The 20,142-nt window shown below is 39.1% G+C and overlaps 1 protein-coding gene across 2 annotated transcripts in view; it reads left to right on the top strand.

Moving 5' to 3' along the window:
- Positions 1-20,142, top strand: part of KIF13B (kinesin family member 13B) — a 187,670-nt gene that overhangs the window by 64,760 nt on the left and 102,768 nt on the right. For both annotated transcript variants that reach the window (XM_030879140.2, XM_030879138.2), the window contains exons 4-10: positions 1,867-1,927; positions 4,008-4,100; positions 4,910-5,090; positions 9,293-9,380; positions 12,613-12,747; positions 14,737-14,849; positions 16,011-16,122. In XM_030879140.2, coding sequence (XP_030735000.2) covers positions 1,867-1,927; positions 4,008-4,100; positions 4,910-5,090; positions 9,293-9,380; positions 12,613-12,747; positions 14,737-14,849; positions 16,011-16,122 — 783 coding nt within the window. The remainder of the gene's footprint in view (positions 1-1,866; positions 1,928-4,007; positions 4,101-4,909; positions 5,091-9,292; positions 9,381-12,612; positions 12,748-14,736; positions 14,850-16,010; positions 16,123-20,142) is intronic.

Below are 20,142 nucleotides of genomic sequence, written 5' to 3'. Positions count from 1 at the left end.
TCTAATTTCCTCTTTAAAAAAATGTAACTCTTAGACCTCTGGTCCACATGATAGCCTTGTGAGTTCACACAGAAACATTCTTCTGCCAACTCCAAACTCATAGCAGGGACAGATAAGACATTTTAAAATATTAAAATCATGTCATTATATTCAAAAACAACATATGTCACTGCAGGGACCAGCAGCAGGCTGGGGCTGAAGTAGCGTATTTACTGGGCCTTGAGATCAGACACAGGTTTTCGGAGGATTGGAGGTTCAACCCTTGCAGACTAGAGAGGATCCTATGTATAGGTTGAGGACCAGAGAAGCTCACCATGAGAAAACTGATTTGGGTGAGGCTCCATCAGGAAAGAAGGCTTAAAAAAAGATTTTTGGGGCTTCCCTGGTGGGGCAGTGGTTAAGAACCCGCCTGCCAATGCAGAAGACATGGGTTTGAGCCCTGGTCCGGAAAGATCCCACATGCCGTGGAGCAACTAAGCCCATGCGCCACAACTACTGAGCCTGTGCTCTAGAGCCCGCGAGTCACAACTACTGAGCCCAAGTGCCACAACTACTGAAGCCCACGCGCCTAGAGCCTGTGCTCCGTAACAAGAGAAGCCGTGACAGTGAGAAGCCCATGCATCACAACGAAGAGTAGCCCCCACTTGCCGCAACTAGAGAAAGCCCGTGCACAGCAACGAAGACCCAATGCAGCCAAAAATAAATAAATAAATAAATTTAAGAAAAAAAATTATATATATTAAAAGAAAAAAGGATTTCTGGCCACCAACATTGAGCCAATTTCTGTGTTAAGTAGGAGGGAGTAGAGACATTGGGCTTTGGAAGGACCCAAATCTGGGCTTCAGTAGCTGGGAGTGGCAGTGTAACTATTCATGTAAAGGGGGGCCAAAGGGGGAGGAAAAAAACAGGCAATCATGTAAACCATAAAATGCAAACTCCCAATTCAGATGTACTTGCAAACTAACATATAAAGCACAAGAGGAAACCTGTCATCAGGAAGTGAGGCAACAAAGTCCAAAAGTGGGAGTTTGAAATGCAAACTGAAATGAATTTAAAAACACTTAAAATCCTTAAAAAGACTAAATTGTAAAACGTGAAATCCAAAAAATTAAAAATATAATCGGTGAAAAAGACTTTTGAAAGTAAAAAAAAAAAAAAGTATTTTAAAAAGTAGTAAAATAAAAGATCGAAACAAATCGTTTGTGATATCCCACGAAGTAGCAATATGTATTACTAGTATTTCCAATGTATATTCTTCCTACTTTTTATGTATGTCGATTTTTGTACAGATATGAGATCATGGTCCAGACTTTCATAGCTTTTTCATTAATATATGAATCTTAGTCTTCTATGCTCTTGAAGCTACACAGCATCGACCATGGGCATGTTATAGTTTATTTAAAGAATATGCGTTCTCAACATGCTGTAGTAATCATCTTTACATTTTGTTTAAAAAAAAATCTTTGTTTTCTCTGATGAGAAGAGAATGTAGAGAATACATAAAAGCATAAAGAAGAAAACAAAGATATCACTAATCTTATCGTGCAGTAATAAGCTTTTATATATGTAACTGTGTGTGTGTCTAATAGCCATCATATTATACATATTGCTTTGTAACCTCCTCCCTTTTCACTTAACATTGTGAAAAGTTTTCCATGTGAAATAAAGATCTATATCATCTATAGGGTGCTTACTTGCCTATTGTAAGACTGTACCATAAATAACTAACCTCCATTGTAAGACGGGAAGTTGTTTTTATTTCAGTGTTATGAACAATGTTATCAGTGTCATGACATTGTTATAACATTATAAGTATGTTACAGTTTTGTTCTTAATGCAAACTTTATTATTTTTGTTTTTCAACAGGTATTTGCATATGATCATTGTTTCTGGTCTATGGATGAATCTATCAGAGAAAAGTATGCAGGTAAGAGTCCAGCATCCTATTAACTACTGATAATATAGAAAGATGTTTTAGTATTTTTCCTATAAACTATCATAGTAGTATTTTGTGTAATTTTAGAAACTACATAGAGAACTTCCTCCAGTCTTTGCTATTAGAGTTTTAACATTGATTGGGAAATGGGAGATTCATGGTATACTGTTGTCGGTATAAGATGATAAAGTTAGATTAACAGCGTACACAGTTGAGGTTGTCTTACACGCATCCCTGGGCCTTACACACGACCATGGCATGCAGTAGCTACGTAGATTCCCTTAGATGTTTGTAATATGGTCTAGAGAGGCAGCTTGGTGTAATGAAAGAACTCTAGCCAAGGAGGAAAGGAAACCTTGAGCTTAATCCAAGCTCCACTCCTGTCTCTGACTTTCAGTAAATCACTTAGGCTTTCAGTGTCCCTTTTCACTCTTTTTTTTTTTTTTAAATTTTATTTTTGGCTGAGGTGGGTCTTAGTTGCAGGATCTTTGTTGTGGCATGTGGGATCTTTCATTGCGGCACGCAGGCTCTTCCTTGTGGTGCGTGGGCTTCTCTCTAGTTGTGGTGCTCGGCTCCAGAGCAAGCAGGCTCTTTGTTGTGGCACGTGGGCTTCTCTCTAAGTGAGGCACACGGGCTCAGTAGTTGAGGCATTAGGCCTCAGTTGCTCCGCGGCACGTGGGATCTTAGTTCCCCGACCAGGGATCGAACTTGCATCCCTTGCATTGGAAGGTGGATTCTTAACCACTGGATCACCAGGGAAGTCCCCCTTTTCCCTCTTTAATGGAGAGGAATATGCCATATCCTCTCTAAATTTGCTCTGGGAGTCTATTCTTTTATTCTCCTCAATGATGACTGTCTCAAGCCCCTTTTCACTACAAGTTTAAGACTACAGCGACAGGGGCTTCCCTGGTGGCACAGTGGTTGAGAATCCACCTGCCGATGCAGGGGACACGGGTTCGTGCCCTGGTCTGGGAAGATCCCACATGCCGCAGAGCGGCTGGGCCCATAAGCCATGGCCGCTGAGCCTGCGCGTCCGGAGCCTGTGCTCCGCAACGGGAGAGGCCACAGCGGTGAGAGGCCAGCGTACCGCAAAAAAAAAAAAAAAAAAGACTACAGTGACAGCCAAATTAAAAAAAAAAAAATCTAAAAAAAAAAGACTACAATGATAACCATATATTTCCTTTATTCCTAACTGCTTATGACACCCATTTCTAAGCAATTTTTTAAATATTGTATTGGCCTTTATCATGAAAAACAGTAGTACTACAGCTGTTTCCAAAAGTTAAGGTTAATTTGGGCTGGCTGGCCCAGTGATGACTCTGAGGATTGCTTCAGAATCACAAGTGTGATGAGGATGAATGGATCTTGTAAATGAGCTAGAAAGTGAGGCCTAATGGAATGCTGTTTATAGCGTTCAAAATGTAACAAGCATAACAGCATCCAGTTCTTTCATATTATATTCAGGGCCCAAAGAGGTTGAATAACTTGTCAAGGCCACGTTTGGTTATTGACATATTTAATTTAGCCTGTGGAGGGGAATTGGACCCTACTATTTATGTCCATGGTTGAAAGCTAGAAGAAATGTCCCAGACCTTCCTCCCTCTCCCAGCTGGTATGTATTGTAGACCCTGTAATTAAACATTATCGTTGAGGAAAAGGAGAGGGAATTGATATATATGATTATTTTGAACTTTAGTACACACTGAATAAAGCATTGGCTGAGTGGTACATAGTTAAATTCAGATCCACCTAGGTCCCAAGTATACATTTCAGATATTTATAATCATTGTTTATAAAATTAGCAGTTCATTGGTTTTTTTTGGCCGGTGTTGATTCAAGTTCATATTATCAGGAACTTTTCACTCATTTTCTGTTATGTGCTAATAACTAGATATTTCTGAAAGACATAAGCCTTTGGAAGCACTCATCAAGTTTAAAAATCTTGTTTGGTAGATAAACAAGCTGAGAAAAAAGTGCATTTTTGAGAGTTATGTTTGTTTTTCGTTTTTTTAATTGTTCATATGTAGTTTTGGCTTAAAACGTCCTACCTTTTTCTCTGTCATTCTTTCAGGTCAAGATGATGTTTTCAAGTGCCTTGGGGAGAATATCCTTCAGAATGCTTTTGATGGCTACAATGCATGTATCTTTGCCTATGGACAGACTGGTAATTGTTAAATAATCTGTTTTATTTTTAAACTTTAAAGATCCTAACAAAAAAAACACCAAAAAGAATACATATTGCTAGCATCTTATCAGTTGTGATTGATAAAGGAGTGTTTTGACTTCTATACCTCTGTGGTCAACAGGAAAGAAATCTATTTAAAGTGAAGGAGTCACTTTTATAAGGGTATATCGTATAACTTGTCCAATTGAAAACTATTCTTCATGGAAAAATGGTTATGATATTTTCAAGACTTGTTAGGACTATGAGTGATTTAATTTTTTCCTCTATTTTCCTATGCTTTCTAAATTTTCTTTAATGAATATGTGTTTTTGGTACATAGAAAATAATTTTGTAGTAGAAAAATAAGATGACTCTGATTTCTACACTGTTGCCAAAGGGTAGTGGTAGTAAGTTAATTTGCTCTGGGGCCTGTAGGGATAACGTACATTTTTTATGCTATGATTAGTGGTTGGAAGCAGGCACGTAGTATTCATCATATGGATCTTTCCAGTTCAATTTTAGGAAACTATTCCTACCTCACAATTTTTCAGTCATTTTAGGTCTTTTTTTTCTGTTTTTTACGTATGATGATAGTTAAAGAAGGTTTTTGTTTTCTTCCTAAAGGATGTGTACTTCTACATGTATAATTGGAAAGCTTCTCTACTTACTAGTGTCATCATTATATTTGGGTGTATTCCTTATTTGGGACATTTTGCTAAGTGCTAGGATTTTATTATGAGCAATGGAAAGAGGGCTGTGTATTTAAACTTCTCAAGGAGACAGTAATAACTATGATTTCCATTTTTTAGGATCTGGAAAATCTTACACCATGATGGGCACAGCTGACCAACCTGGATTAATCCCAAGACTTTGCAGTGGACTCTTTGAACGAACCCAGAAAGAGGAAAACGAAGAGCAGAGTTTTAAAGTAGAAGTGTCCTATATGGAAATTTACAATGAAAAAGTTAGAGACCTTCTTGATCCCAAAGGGTAAATGACTTTGAGACTTTAATGTTGTGGTATCATGGACTAAAACAGACTTAATAAATTGGCTTAAGTGAAATTTTTTTTTTTTTTTTTTTTTTTTTTTTTTTGCGGTACGCGGACCTCTCACTGTTGTGGCCTCTCCCATTGCGGAGCACAGGTTCCGGACGCGCAGGCTCAGCAGCCATGGCTCACAGGCCCAGCTGCTCCGCGGCATGTGGGATCTTCCCAGACCGGGGCACGAACCCGTGTTCCCTGCATCGGCAGGCGGACTCCCAACCACTGCACCACCAGGGAAGCCCCAAGTGACACGTTTTATACTGAACTTGAGTAAAGAGTTATTTTTCTAGTTTTTAGTTATATTAAGAGGTTTCCTGTAGCCAGTTCTGGGCTTTTGAACTAGGGCTGAGATGGGGCAGGGAAGCATGGTTGAGCAGCATGTATTTGGGTTATACCGTCTCTCTCAGATATATCCAAAAGCACAAACAAGAAATACGTATTGATAGTTAAGTTACTGATATCAGTATAACTGGTATCCTTAATCAAGTAGAGTGTTTTTTGTTTGTTTTAAACCAAGAAATTTCTAATGGAATTCATCTGTTTGCAGGCTGTGACATAATCAGAAATAGTGAAACCTGGACTTCAAGATAGTTCATTTTCATGATTCTCAAGGGGAAAAAGTGTCCAATTTTATGGCGTAGGCTTTGAAAGAGAAGTGGCTTAAAAGTATTAGAAAGCCTTCAAGAATGCTGCCTCAGTCTGCAGTCATAACTGAGGCTAATGAGGAAGATAAGGGGTATCTGAGGAAATTTGTGCATTGCACAGGGTTCTCCGAGTTCAGATTTTAAGGAACTGCAACAATGGAGAGAAAAACATAAAAACCACAGCCTGTGGCTTATTGCTGGTAAGAGCAGTATTTGGAAGGTCAAAGAGCCACGTGAGCTGAAGCTTATAGAAAGCGCGGAGGACGGCGAGGGCGCGTCTAGTTATTTTGGGATGAAGAGGACGATCAAGGAAAGCTGGTCTCAGAAGCAGTGGGTCACAGTGGCCCTCAATCAAGAGAAAACTAAACCTGTCAGCTCCTCACTGGCATCTGTTTTCTTTAGCAAAGATAATGATCTGCAGGCCTTTCATATGAGGCTGAATTGACGCTTAGTATTTCTTCCCTTTTTTTTTGGCTGTGCCGCGCAGCTTGTGGGGTCTTAGTTCCCTGACCGGGGATCTAACCCGGGCCCCTGGACTGCCAGGGAATTCCCGGCACTTAGTGTTTGTTTGTTTGTTTGTTTTGTTTTTGGCTGTGTTGGGTCTTTGTTTCTGTGTGCAGGCTTTCTCTAGTTGTGGCGAGCGGGGGCTACTCTTCATTGCAGCGCGCGGGCCTCTCATTATGGTGGCTTCTCCTGTTGGGGAGCGCGGGTTCTAGGTGCATGGGCTCAGTAGTTGTGGCTCATGGGCTCTAGAGCACAGGCTCAGTAGTTGTGGCACACAGGCTTAGTTGCTCCGCGGCATGTGGGATCTTCCCGGACCAGGGATCGAACCCACATCCCCTGCATTGGCAGGCGGATTCTTAACCACTGCACCACTGGGGAAGCCCCCGGCACTTAGTGTTTTTATACAGAACTTTACTTAACATTTATCGAGTGATCACTGTATGCCAGGCACTTTGCAGTCATAGATGAAGAGCTCAGTGTGGACAGAATGGGAGTTTTGGAAACAAATATTTATGAATCAATGCAATAATGCTTTTAAATTGTGAAGGAGGCTCGCACAAAATAGGTGAGAGCAAAGAGGGAGTGACTGCCTTTGCCCGGAGGAGAAGGGAAGATTCTACAGAGAGTGCTTGATAAATTTGTACTGAGTAGGAGTTTGTCCACTGAGAAGCAGGGTGGGAACGATTCAGGCATGGGGACAGCCTGTGCCAGAGCATGGAGGTGTGGAGAAATCAGAGGTTTGGAAAGTGACTCAGCTGTCCAATGGGGCTAAAGGGCAGTATGCACAGATGTTGAAACAGGGAACCAAAGGAAGTCCAGAGGGAGGAAGGTTGTGGCCTAGGTAGCCACATCTTGCTAAAAATTGTGCCCCTCTACTTTTTCTGGCTCTGCCTTGAATCCTTTTTCTTGCACCTTCATTTCTGTGAAAAGCATCACTTTCTTTGAGATCCCAGAAATTCCTACTCTTTCCAGAAATTCTTAGCTGACTTCATTTTCATGTTTTATATTCCACAGTGCTTATGTGAATAGCTTGAACTTTACTATCTACGATTTGCTAATAGTCTTTAGTAATATCTTATATGTTTGTCTTGTGTACAGTTTAGTAATTGACAGCATGGGCTTTGGAATCACCTGGCTCTGGATCTAGGTCCTCTACTTGTTACCTATTGGGCAAGGCAAGTTCCTTATGCTTTCTAGGCCTCATTTGTACAGAAGGGATTATAACGTTACATAATATCTCAGAGGGCTGCTGTGAAGATAGACTGGGTTGATAGACCTGAGGTCTTAGAACATTTACTGGCACATAGTAAGTGCTCAATAAGTGTTAGCTGTTGTTGTCTCCATGAAAGTTTCTCGAGGATTTTTGTAGTGTTTCTGAAGAGCCAAAGTGAATGGATTAAAAACTCTGAAGGTGATTCCTTTTCAGCGAAAGATTATTTGAGAGAACCTAGTTATTTTATTCAAGTACTGATTTTATTAATTCACTGCCTACTTTGTGTAGTAATAGAATTGTTTTACTCAAGAGATAATGCAGTGTACACTATCTTTAAGAAAAAGAGAAATATGAAAGGAAAAAAGTTGTAATAGTTCTGATCTTTGGATATATTCTAAGTCAGATATTCTATATGTATTATTATTATTATTTTTAGAGGTTGGGGGTAGGAGTTTATTAATTAATTTATTTATTTTTGCTGTGTTGGGTCTTCGTTTCTGTGCGAGGGCTTTCTCTAGTTGTGGCAAGCGGGGGCCACTCTTCATCGCGGTGCGCGGGCCTCTCACTATCATGGCCTCTCTTGTCGCGGAGCACAGGCTCCAGACGCACAGGCTCAGTAGTTGTGGCTCACGGGCCTAGTTGCTCCGCGGCATGTGGGATCTTCCCAGACCAGGGCTCGAACCCATGTCCCCTGCATTAGCAGGCAGATTCTCAACCACTGCACCACCAGGGAAGCCCTCTATATGTATTTTATATACAGTTTTATAGTAGTAAGTAAAGTTTTGGTGGTTGATCCTAGGGTACTGTAAGATTCCAAATCATTAGAAAATAATAAGTTACATAAAACAAGAATCACTTGTAATCTTACCATCAATAAATATTCTTTTTAAAAATTGTAATGTTTAGGGAATTCCCTGGTGGTCCAGTGGTTAGGACATGGCACTTTCACTGCTGTGGTCCGGGTTCAATCCCTGGGCAGGGAACTAAGATCCTGTAAGCTGCACGGTGCAACCAAAAAAAAGAATTGTAATGTTTAGATTTTTTGAAGAGCTTTTTTGACATAGAATCAGTCATCAAATATTCTTTATATTTTTTGGTTGATATCATTAAGTATGCTGTATGCTCTAGGTTTCTGACAGGTGCCCTCTACTGGTTTTATTAGTTCCTTGTTTGTAAGAGGTTTATTTTTTTAACCATGAATGAGTATTTAATTTTATTGAATCATTTTTCAGTTTATTGAAATCATTTATTGAAATGATCGTGTATATTTTTTTCCTCTTTAGTCTATCATTGTGGTAAAGAGCATGAATCTTTGTTCAGTGTTAAAACAACCTAGCAGCCCTGGGACAGTCCAACTTTATGTTTTTAAATCACTGTTAGATTCAGCCTGTTGTCTTTATTTTTGTCCGTTTATATTTGTTTGTCTTTATTCATGACTGAGTTTTGTCTGTAGTTTTCTTTCTTTTGCACAGTTAACATTTATTGAGTTTCTGCTCTTTGTGCCACATTCTGTGATCTGACAAGTAGATTGTTTGTATTTATTTGACTCTGCATTCTTTGTGGTAGTAGACATCCCACAGTGTACCCTTTTGAGTGATGTGAAATTTTACCACATTACAAAGTTTTTCTTACTAGTCAAGATCTTAAGTTTTGGTTTAAATTCTTCTGGGATCAAGTCTGTTTGTGGGATCTTTGTTGAATTCAGTATGTATTTTTATTGCGCATGGCCGAGTCCTTTTAAACAGATTAATTGTTTAAAAATTGATTCTTTTGTTTTTACTGAACAGAAGCCGTCAAACGTTAAAAGTCAGAGAGCACAGTGTGTTGGGACCCTATGTCGATGGACTTTCTAAACTGGCTGTCACAGGCTACAAGGTAACAACATCCTTTATGTGAACTACTAAAATTCACTGTAGCAAATTTTTTTGTTGTTGAATTTGTGATCTTTTGCTGAAAAAAAAATTATGGTAGCATCACTTAATAAGTCACAAAAAAGTTTGTAAAAAAGTTACAAAAACCTTTATTAAAAAGCTTTGGGTCAGTTTAATTTTGAGAGAAGGTATACATATTTGCAAGGCATACCTATTCATCTATTGTGAGACACATTTTTTCCATTTATATGAGCTCTAAAATTGTGATATTCCTTACGATTCTATCTTAAAATGATAAATGGCAGTATTTTTTCTTCTGTAGTAGTACATAAAATAATGATGTTGCTTATGATTTTGTTGATTTAATGAAATAAAATATGAGTTGAGTAGTTGGAATTCAAAGCCTGTTTCTAATTTGAGAGAATCACTCTTTTACCTTTAGTTACTAGTTCTCTTCATTTTCAAACTTCACAGTTATGCTTTGTGTGAATCCGTTAGGCTTTCTTCGTTGGGAAAATGGGGGTAGGGTGAGCTGTGATGTAATATCCATTGAATTAAGAGTCAGAGACTGTTGATGGTGACAGTCTTCTCATATGACTCCTATATGACTCTGGATTGTTTCCTCTATCTCACCAAGCCTCTTTGTCCTAATTTTTAGAATGGAAATTAGTTTTATTGTCTTGACTATCTTTTGAGGTAGATTCATTAGTTCCTTTGTTCATCAATCACATTCTATCATTTGGTCAATGATACTTCATTTAGTAAACACTATTTACTTCATTTAGTAAACATTTATTGAATACCTGTTATATGCCAGGCATTGTGCTAAGTGCTGAAGAAATAAAAAAAAATGAATGAGGTGGTCCATTCCCTCAAGATGCTTGCAGATGTTATAAAGGTATTATAAAACAACATGATTTTAAGTGCAGTGAGAGATGCATTGTTCAGGGTTCATGGTAGTTTGGAGGAGGAATACCTGCCTTCAGTGGATATGTAGGTGTCCAGGGAGGGCGGTATCCAGGAAAGCTTCCTGGAGGAGATCAAATGAGATAGTGCATGTGAAAAGTCTTAGAAAACTCTACAGTATCATATAAATGTTAGGTATTGTTGTTTTAATAATGATATTTGAGAGCTTATTTCTGCAACAGTGAAGAGAGATCAAGATTTTTTTGAGAGCTCAGAGAGATTGGAAAGTATAAAAAGACATTTTATTCAAAAAATTAAAAGATTCAATAAAGAGCTTTATGTAGGAGACAACAGATTAAAAATCAATGAATGTCTAGATGATTAGAGACCAATGAATAAATGTAGGCTAGGGACTTCCGTGGTGGCTCAGTGGTTAAGAATCTGCCTGCCAATGCAGGGGACACGGGTTCAAGCCCTGATCTGGGAGGATCCCACATGCCGCAGAGCAACTAAGCCCATACACCACAACTACTGAGCCCGCGCTCTAGAGCCGGCGAGCCACAACTACTGAGCCTGCATGCCGCAACTACTGAGCCGGCATGCCGCAACTACTGAGCCCGCACGCCACAACTACTAGAGCCCAAGCTCCGCAACAAGAGAAGACACCCCAGTGAGAAACCCGTGCACCTCAACGAAGAGTAGCCCCCGCTCACCGCAACTAGAGAAAGCCCGCACACAGCAATGAAGACTCAATGCAGCCATAAATAAATAAATTAATTAATTAAAAGAACAAACAAAAAACCAGAAACATTTAGTTTTAAAAAATGTAGGCTAAATAGAATAAAGCTTTTTCATTAAGTGTCAGGATTGTAAGATTTAATGGATCTAAAATGGATTTGGAACATCTAGAAAATTGTAAATTTTACATTTTGTTGTTTTTCCATTCTGGTGCCAACTTCTACCTCTTTTTGCAGTATTTTTACTTTGAGGCTTGTTATGTATCATGTTGAATTTGTCCTTAAATGTTATTCTTTTTCATTTATATAGGAAAATAGAATCTTATTATTTTCAAAGTTTTTCATATATATGTGTCAGTTAGGATTATGTTTGGCTGCATATAACTGAAAATAATATAACAGGACTTAAGTGCTTTGGAATATGAATTATTATCTGTTTTGTCCCTATGTATCCTCAGTATCTTAAAATGTACCTGGCTTGTAGTAGGTGCTTTGTGTATTTATTAGAGTGAACAAATGAATGAATGGTGAGAGGGCTGGTATGGCGACTCCAAAGCTGCTGTTAGGATCTAGATTCCTTCCAGCTTTCCACATAGAGCCAGGTCTTTAGTAATGCCCTTGTTCTCATAGTTCAGGATGGCTCAGAACCAGCATGTGATAGTGTGCCTATTCCCTTTAAGGTGAATTCCCAGGTGACTTTTTGTCTCATCCGCTAAAAGTTAGTCATATCACCAGGCTGAGTTGCAAGGGCATCTGGGAAGTGCAGTCTCTTAGTTCCGCTGCAGTGTGCTCAGCTAAAGATGGGGTTCCTTTACTGGAAACAAGAGGAGGCTGGATAAAGGAAGGCAACTAGTACACTCTCTCACAAGTACAGTATGTTTCTTGTTCCTCATTAAAATCCTTGTAAGGTAGATGATGTCATAGCTGTATTGTTATTTATGAAACTAGATTTCAGACTGCTTAAGTAACTGTTTTAGAGCTTATAACATTAAAAAAAAAAAAACCCCAAAGATCCCATGATCTTTCGAGTGTATTATGCTGTCTCTGTTTTAGTTACAATGGCAATGAAGTAGTGAATCTGTGCAGAAAATTAGTCTCTTGATGTCTTCATTTTTAAAAACAGGTCTGGTAAGATATACACCAATGCGGTGATGTAATGCTTTGCCTGTGTGAAGGGGTTACAAATTATTTTTGTTTGCTGTTTATTTATACAATCTAATTGGATTTACCAATTAACTTCTATTACTATAATTAAAGAAGCTAAAGTTTTTCAGATTTCTAGATGAGATGAGGATTGGCATGGCATGTTTGTCCATCTTGTGGGACTTCAACATGTAGCTTCTAAACTTTTCTAATTCTTGGTCAGAGCTGCTGCTTTATTCTGCACCTACAGTAAATAATGTGTTTTATTTGAGTTTTCAGAGATAGTGCTGGGTATTGTACTCTGTGGGGCATAATGTTCATCGAGAAACAGAATGTAAACTCCAAATGTGGTTGACTAAGTAGTGAAACTTGGAATGCATTTCGTAGTATAGCAGAGTTTTAATGTTTATTAGATAATGAAATGTGTGTCTATGACTTGTTTCCACTTAGGATATTGAATCTTTGATGTCTGAAGGTAACAAATCTCGTACAGTTGCTGCAACCAACATGAATGAGGAGAGCAGCCGATCACATGCAGTCTTCAAAATCACCCTCACACACACTTTATATGATGTGAAGTCCGGGGTAGGTGTTCAGATACATGACCTTTTTTTTTTTTTTTTAATTTCTAAAGTGGATCATGGTTTATCTTATTCCCTTCAGGTGTTAGATGACTTAAAGTCCTAGCCAGGCATGTGTATCAATTAGGACTCAGGACAAGAAACAGAAGCCACTCTAGGTAAACGGAAAGGGATTTAAGAGGGAATTGGATGATTACAAAGTTGTTGGTACACCTTCTGAGGAGTGATTTCTAGACTAAATCTCTAGGAATAACCTCCAGAAGAGCACAGATCTCATCCAGTGAGGATGGTACTACCCCTGAGGCCACCCCCAGACCTGTGAGTTCCAGGCACACCCCAGAGCTGTGATCCAAGATACAGGAGTCAGTGAGGCCACCTTCTTAGAGCCCTGGTAGTTGGAGAATGTGAGCTGGGACGCCTTTTTAGGAAAACTCATATATCCACACTCCTGCTTGCCAGCAGAAAATAAGCCAAAATGGGTGAGGGGGATGACCTCTACTTTGTTTCTGCCTTCTAAATCTTAAGCAAGAATATGTGATTGACAGAACCTAAGCCACATCCTGAGCCTTGGCTGCAAGGGAGTCTGAGAAATGTAGGTTTTAGCTCTCCACCCTCTCCAAATAAAGGAAGTTGGAACAGAAGTTATACAAGCTGATGGCCCATAGTCTCTGCCATAGCATTTTTTGAGCTTTCAACTCTGATGGCAAACTGTATAAGCTAATAATACTCTAGCTGATTTAGTGGAGTTTCTTTTGAAGTGTTACCTTCTGCTAAACAGCAAAGTGTTAGAAGGAGTAAGTTATACTGGAGAACTTGTACTATAAGATTCTAGATTTGTGGAATAATTTTTTGAGCATTTGGACTTGAAGCTTATGAAAAGTAACAGAGCCAGAGATGTGTATGCTTCTATCACACTGAAAACTTCTGTGTTGGCTCATACATTTGTGTTTTCCCTCTTACTTTTTATGTGAACTTTTGCATATTTTATTACTACCCTCCAGCGAATCAATTTCAAATACCAGAAGCTAAAATGATCACCCTGGCAAAGTGCTGTATTTTGGCAAGATTTTCATTTGCTGAGAGCATATTTTTCTTCTTTTACCATCACAGCAAGATTAGTGCAACGACAAAAAGTTCTTTGTTTTCTATTTCCTTTTCAGCATAAAACAAAAAACATACTGACTTTTTTTTTTTTTAAACCAAAAGTACTTTTGATTTGGGAAGCTTAATACCCTTTTGTTAGCAACATGTTTATTTATGGAAGTAAGTATGAATGTATACTTTAAAGGAAAGTTTTAAAAAGTGATCCAGTCTATAGCTTTTGGCATTGCTTTCCCGCATTTCTTACATTGCTGCAGAAGTATAAACTATCTGTTTTTGAACTATCTGTTTTGAACTATCTGTTTTGAACTATCTGTTTTGAACATTTTTGATAAAGGAAAATGTCAGTATGTATAATAACTAGAAAAATATGTAAATTTAATACCTGAAATTATGAAACAAGGGAATTATTATATGAATAATATGAAAAATTTTAGAAAGCATTGGGTCTTTGAGGGATCCTTCTGTTGTATAAAAGTCAGATTTTTTTGTATCATAAGAAATTCAAATACTTTCTCTCAGGATTATTGGTAAATATATATGAAATTTTAAGCGTGGTTTCACATATTAAAATTTATACCTTATGAATAGTGCTTTTGTATACTTCTCTAAGAAGATTTTGTTGGGTTCCCTTCAAAATGTACCATATTGGGGGGCACTGTTTTGTTTTGAGATAGTTTTCTGTCTGGATTCGTAGTTGTGTATAATTTTGTGTGTATCTACTACTAGACTGTGTAGTTTTCTTACACTGTTATGTAGCAGCACAAATTAACTTTAAAATTACAACAGATACGCTTTAATAAAGGATTTAGATAATAAACTCATTCGGTAGAGATGTATCACTTTCTGTATTCTGTAACTGTTTGTTAGTATTTGTCGATTTGCTTCCTAGACATCTGGAGAGAAAGTGGGCAAGCTGAGCTTGGTTGATTTAGCCGGCAGCGAGCGAGCGACGAAAACGGGAGCGGCAGGTGACAGGCTAAAGGAGGGCAGCAACATCAACAAGTAAGTTGTCCAGAAGCCTGCCTCTGTTGCTTCAGTGACTTAGTAGCCAAAAGGGGGAACTTCTGTAGTTACTGAAAGAATAGGATTCCGGAATGACTGAGGCTATAGTGTAGAATTTTTTTTCAGAGATATTTTTTAAGGGCCCGAGCCTGTTTTATGTTTTTTTGAGAGGCCTTCTGGGGCTGAGGAGCACAACCTCAGTCAAGTCCAAGGTTTCCCAAGGGCAGCCCTATTGAGGTTCGGCGCCAGGGAGTTCTTTGTCCCAGGGAGTGGTCCTATGCCTCTTAGGATGTTTAGTGGCATCCCTGACCTCTACCCACTAGGTGGCGGCAGTACTTGCCATCTCTCTCCCCAGCCCGAGTTGTGACAACATAGATTATCTCCAGATATGGCCAGCTGCCCCCTGTGGGGACATAGTCACCCTCCAGTTGAGAGCCACTGGTCAAGGCTATAGAAACAAACAAAGATAATCGGAGTATCAGAGTCCAGCTGTGGATCTTGGCGTGGGTGTCACTGTCTGAACAAACAATAACGTGTACTGGCTACATCGGGCTTTGCTTTTTATGACAGCTGTGGTGCTTATTTATACCAAGGTTTTACTTTACAAAGTAATATTTTGTGCACCAAGTCCTTCATATGGTTATACATTTTCTTACCTTAAGCTATATTGTTAGCCCCTTGGGGGCAGGAATCTTTTCCATCCTTGTGGCTCCCAGAAGGACACTTAGTGAGACAGTCATCAGTAACCAGCTGGCGATCATAGAATACCATCATCCAGATGCTACGCTATTATTTATTTATATATATATGAATGTTCTTGCCTTGTACTATGTTTTAGTTAATCGTATTGTGTTTGTGGCATCCTTTCTTAAAGATATGTCGTATTTGTGTCATTATCTTGACCTAATGGTTTACAGCTTACATTTTTTTTTTACAAAAATGAAAAAAAAAATTGAACTAAGCAATTTTATAGCTTACAGTAGTATTAGAGGGATATCAGCATTTAGAGTTTATGTGTTCTTAACCTGAGCAGCAAAATGCTGACAACAGTGCTGTTCTCGTGCTGGTACAAAGGCATCTTGATGTTCAGTCTTTGTGCTAAAATGTGACATTTGATACACTCAGGTTTTTACGATTATTACGGTTTGTTGCACCATGCAGGTCCCTCACAACCCTCGGTCTGGTTATCTCAGCCCTAGCAGATCAGGGTGCTGGCAAAAACAAGAATAAATTTGTTCCATATCGTGACTCAGTTCTCACTTGGCTGCTCAAAGTAAGTTTTTTTCCCCCCTTTCTGGGATGGTCTTGGTGGTTGGTGAAAAGGAAGAATAAAGAGTAGATTATTGATTTCTCCCAATTATAATTTCCTACATCAGTGTTCAAATTTATAATCATTAGACTCTTACATGATAGTCCTAATTTTAATGGATTAAGCATGGGTTTCTTTCTGATTCACCAGGACCCGGAAGCAGGGGGGTTTGCGGCACACCAAATCGCACAGTCGCCTCTGAGATTTGGGGACTAGAACAGGACCTAGTGCTGATCTGATAGCTGAGCGCGTCATAGGAAAGGGGTTTCCACTGTGTTCCAGACCCAGCTGGACTGCTCCTTCCTTCTCACAGACTCCTTTTGTTTGATGGACATTTTGGATCTTCTTTTTCTGTTTAACTTCCAGACTACTCATGATCATTTTAATTTGCTTTCAGCTGCTTAAAGCTGTTGTTAAAAGATAGAGTAGAGCACACAGTCATTCACTGGTTAATTGATTCAGCCTGAATGAGAGAAATGGAAATGAGGAAGAAAAAGCCTGTATGAAGCGCTGTGAGGAGGATGTAAGGAAACGCTAGATTCTCCTTGCCCTGTAATCACTCAGTCCAGTAAGGGAGAGAAGTTGTGTACACAGAATACTGTAACACAAGTGGGTGATTCCATGAGAGAGAAGAAAATGGCATGTAATCGGAGTTTGGTGAAGAGAGAGACTATTTCCAGGTTTCTTCTAGTCTTTCAAGATTCCCTTTGGTCTTGATAGAGCTGGTGTGGTGGATTAGGTATTGGACTGGAAGTTAGAGGATATCAAATCTAGTGACAATTTAACTCCTTATAAAGTTGCCAACCCGGAATAAAATATTTTACCTAATGCTCTTTTAAAAAATGTTTTTAAAATGGAAAAATAATTTTGTGAGCCCTGTTTAGTTGTGTGATGGCTTATTTTCTCAGTGATCAAGAATTTATTGAATACCTGTTACTCACTGTGCTAGTCGTTGAGCATATAAAGATGAGTTAAGCGCAGGCAGCTAAGTAGAGAACACAGCTTTTGACATGTTTAGAGAACCATGTTTGTAAAGGGAGTAGGGTTTTCTTCTAGTTTCTACACCCTCTCAAAGGCTTTACTAGTATTCAACTTTACTTTCTAAAACTCTACACAGTGTTTGAGCATGCTTTATTAAGTGAAATTTGCCACAGTAGAAAATCAGGTAGATTACTTCCTTTGGCCAAAGTGCAATAAAAGTAGAAATTTAAAACAAAAGGATAGGGACTTCCCTGGTGGTGCAGAGGTTAAGAATCCGCCTGCCAATGCAGAGAAACGGGTTCGAGCCCTGGTCCGGGAAGATCCCACATGCTGCGGAGCAACTGAGCCTGTGCGCCACAGCTACTGAGCCTGCGCTCTAAAGCCTGTGAGCCACAACTACTGAGCCCGCTCGCCTAGAGCCCATGCTCCACGACAAGAGAGGCCACCGCAATGAGGAGCCCGCGTGCAGCAACAAAGACCCAGCACTGCCAAAAATAAATAAATAAAACAAAACAAAACAAAAAGATAAACAAAATTTGATGATTAAAAACCACTTGTAGGGCTTCCCTGGTGGCGCAGTGGTTGGGAGTCCGCCTGCCGATGCAGGGGACACGGGTTCATGCCCCAGTCCGGAAGGATCCTGCATGCTGTGGAGCGGCTGGGCCAGTGAGCCGTGGCCGCTGGGCCTGCGCGTCCAGGGCCTGTGCTCTGCAGCGGGAGAGGCCACAGCGGTGAGAGGCCCACGTACCGCAAAAAAAAAAAAAAAAAACCACTTGTAAATAACTCTTGAATTAAAGGGATACATATTATAAAACGTTTAATTACCAAGGAAATAATTGTCTCAAGTGTCAGTAATTAACCTTGAAGTCTCATTTGTTTAATTTCCAGAAGAAATCTCAATATGATACTTCTTCCTCACACTTTCCATAGAAACATCTCCTGATCATTCCTGATGATTTCTGGATGTGCTTGATTTAAAAGAATATTCATTGTCCTGTCGTTCCAGTGTTGCTGCTTCAGTCCATTTAACCCAACAATAAGAAATACTTTGTTAAGTTGGCGTAGTTAAAATGGCCTAGGTTAATCATTGAGTGTCCATCGCATAGGCTGGAGGCCAGGAGAGCTTGGGTCAGGAGAATCAGGTACTGTGCAAAGTGCTTCACATACATTATCTCATTTATTCCTTGGAAGGCAGATGGTGGTGGTCCCATTTTACAGATGCGACAACGGACACAGAACCTGCAAGTGACAGAACCAAGATTGGAATCCAGGGCTGACCTTGCTGCCCATCTTCTGTTGCCTAGGCTGTGCTCTTCTTACCAAAGGTTTCTTTTCACTAGAAAGAGAAGCACCTTACTTTTACCAAATGTGATAGAAACTGTTGAATATAATTGAACTTGAAGAACAAAACTAAACACTTTTTTAAAAAGCTCTCTTTATCTTCTGTTTAATAAAACTAGGCTATGATTGTAACTTCTATGTGTTAATTCTTAGGCTAAAAAAATGAATAGTTTCCTTGATCTTTGTCATATTTTTCCTGAAAAACTACATGACCTTCTTTACGATGTTTGACTTTTGTACAAGATCATAAGTAGGGGCATTTTTGTAAAACCTATGCTGGGGTTTAAACAGTTTTCCCCAAAGCCTTTTGGAATCCATTGCTACACAAATCATTCTCCCTTCAGGTGTCTTTTATGTCCTTCTTTAATTCTCAATTAGTCTAATTCTTCCTGATCCTTGTTTGACTTGGTATGATGCTAGTATTCTCCACTGTGACTTTCATCCAACTCATAAACTTGCTCATCCTTTATAAGATTTGCAGTTTCTTTTTAAAGTTTTTTTTTTGCATTGTGTTCACATTATAATTATGTAGTGCTCTTAGAGTCAGAGAAACTGCTCACACTTGGTGATTTGGCAGGTGGGGGTGTGACGTGGGGGGATGGGGATGGATGTGACTGCTCTTCTCTCAGGCAGGGTTGAGCGCTTACTCATTTGGTAAGTGGTCAGTGGAGAACTGTTTCATATTAAGATTATGTTTTCTTCTCTCTGTGACTTTCTAAATATAGGTCTTAACATCAAGTAACTTCCTGTAATGACTGCTCCAATAATGAATATCTTTGGAATTCATCTACTTTTTTGCATCCTTACTGCCAGTTACTTAATGAATAATGAAAGCTTTCTTCTCTCGCCTGGGTGATTGAAACTTCTTTCCTGGGCTTTCCTAGTTCATTCCGTTCTTTACAGTTAGGTTGCTGTCTTTCTAAATTAATACTCTTCTTAAACTTAAATGTCTTCAGTAACTCTCCAGGGGCACTTATGATAAAGTCCAAGTTATTTAAAGACTTGCGGTTTACTAGGCCCTTCCCTACTTGTCAGTGTTCAGCTTTTGCTTCTTGACATTATCAGTTCTAGCTGAGTGATGAATACTTTTACTTCTAGGACTTTGCTCTTACTCTGCTGGGAACAGTCTTCCTCCTCTCTTCAATCCCTCTTCCTACTTCCCTCTCCCATCCCCTTTACCTAGGTGATGCTTATTCATCTTTAGGTGTCAAATGTCACTTTCTCTGGGAGTCTTTTCTAACCTTTCAAGACTGGGCTTTCTGCTTTTTCTCTGTTTTCCCAGACCATATTGTATTTACCTCTACTTTAGTTCTTAGCATATAGTATTTGCTCACCAGCATTGCCCTCTAGATGGTAAACTCCGTGAAAAGTTGAATGAATGAATAATTTCAGCTCTGCTCTGCACTAGCATTATGACCTTTGGTAAGCCTGTCAATCTTCCTGGGTCTCATTTTCTCATCTGTAAAATGAAATAATTTGATTAGGTGACTTCAAAGAGTTCTTTCAGCTTTAAAAGATTCCGACTTCCAAAATTCTTTCTCATGTCCATTTAATTTGCAGTTTCTGCGTTTGAAACAAAGCTCATCTGATTTGCCTAATTAAACAATTAAAGAGTAAACAAGAAGCAGTATACTTTCTCCTTGAATGAGTGCCAGTTCTTTC

The sequence above is a fragment of the Globicephala melas genome, chromosome 6 (genome assembly GCF_963455315.2).
Source record: "Globicephala melas chromosome 6, mGloMel1.2, whole genome shotgun sequence".
NCBI classification, from domain to species: Eukaryota; Metazoa; Chordata; class Mammalia; order Artiodactyla; family Delphinidae; genus Globicephala; species Globicephala melas.
Note: the sequence above shows the minus strand (reverse complement) of the source record. Positions and strands in the feature narration are given on the sequence as shown.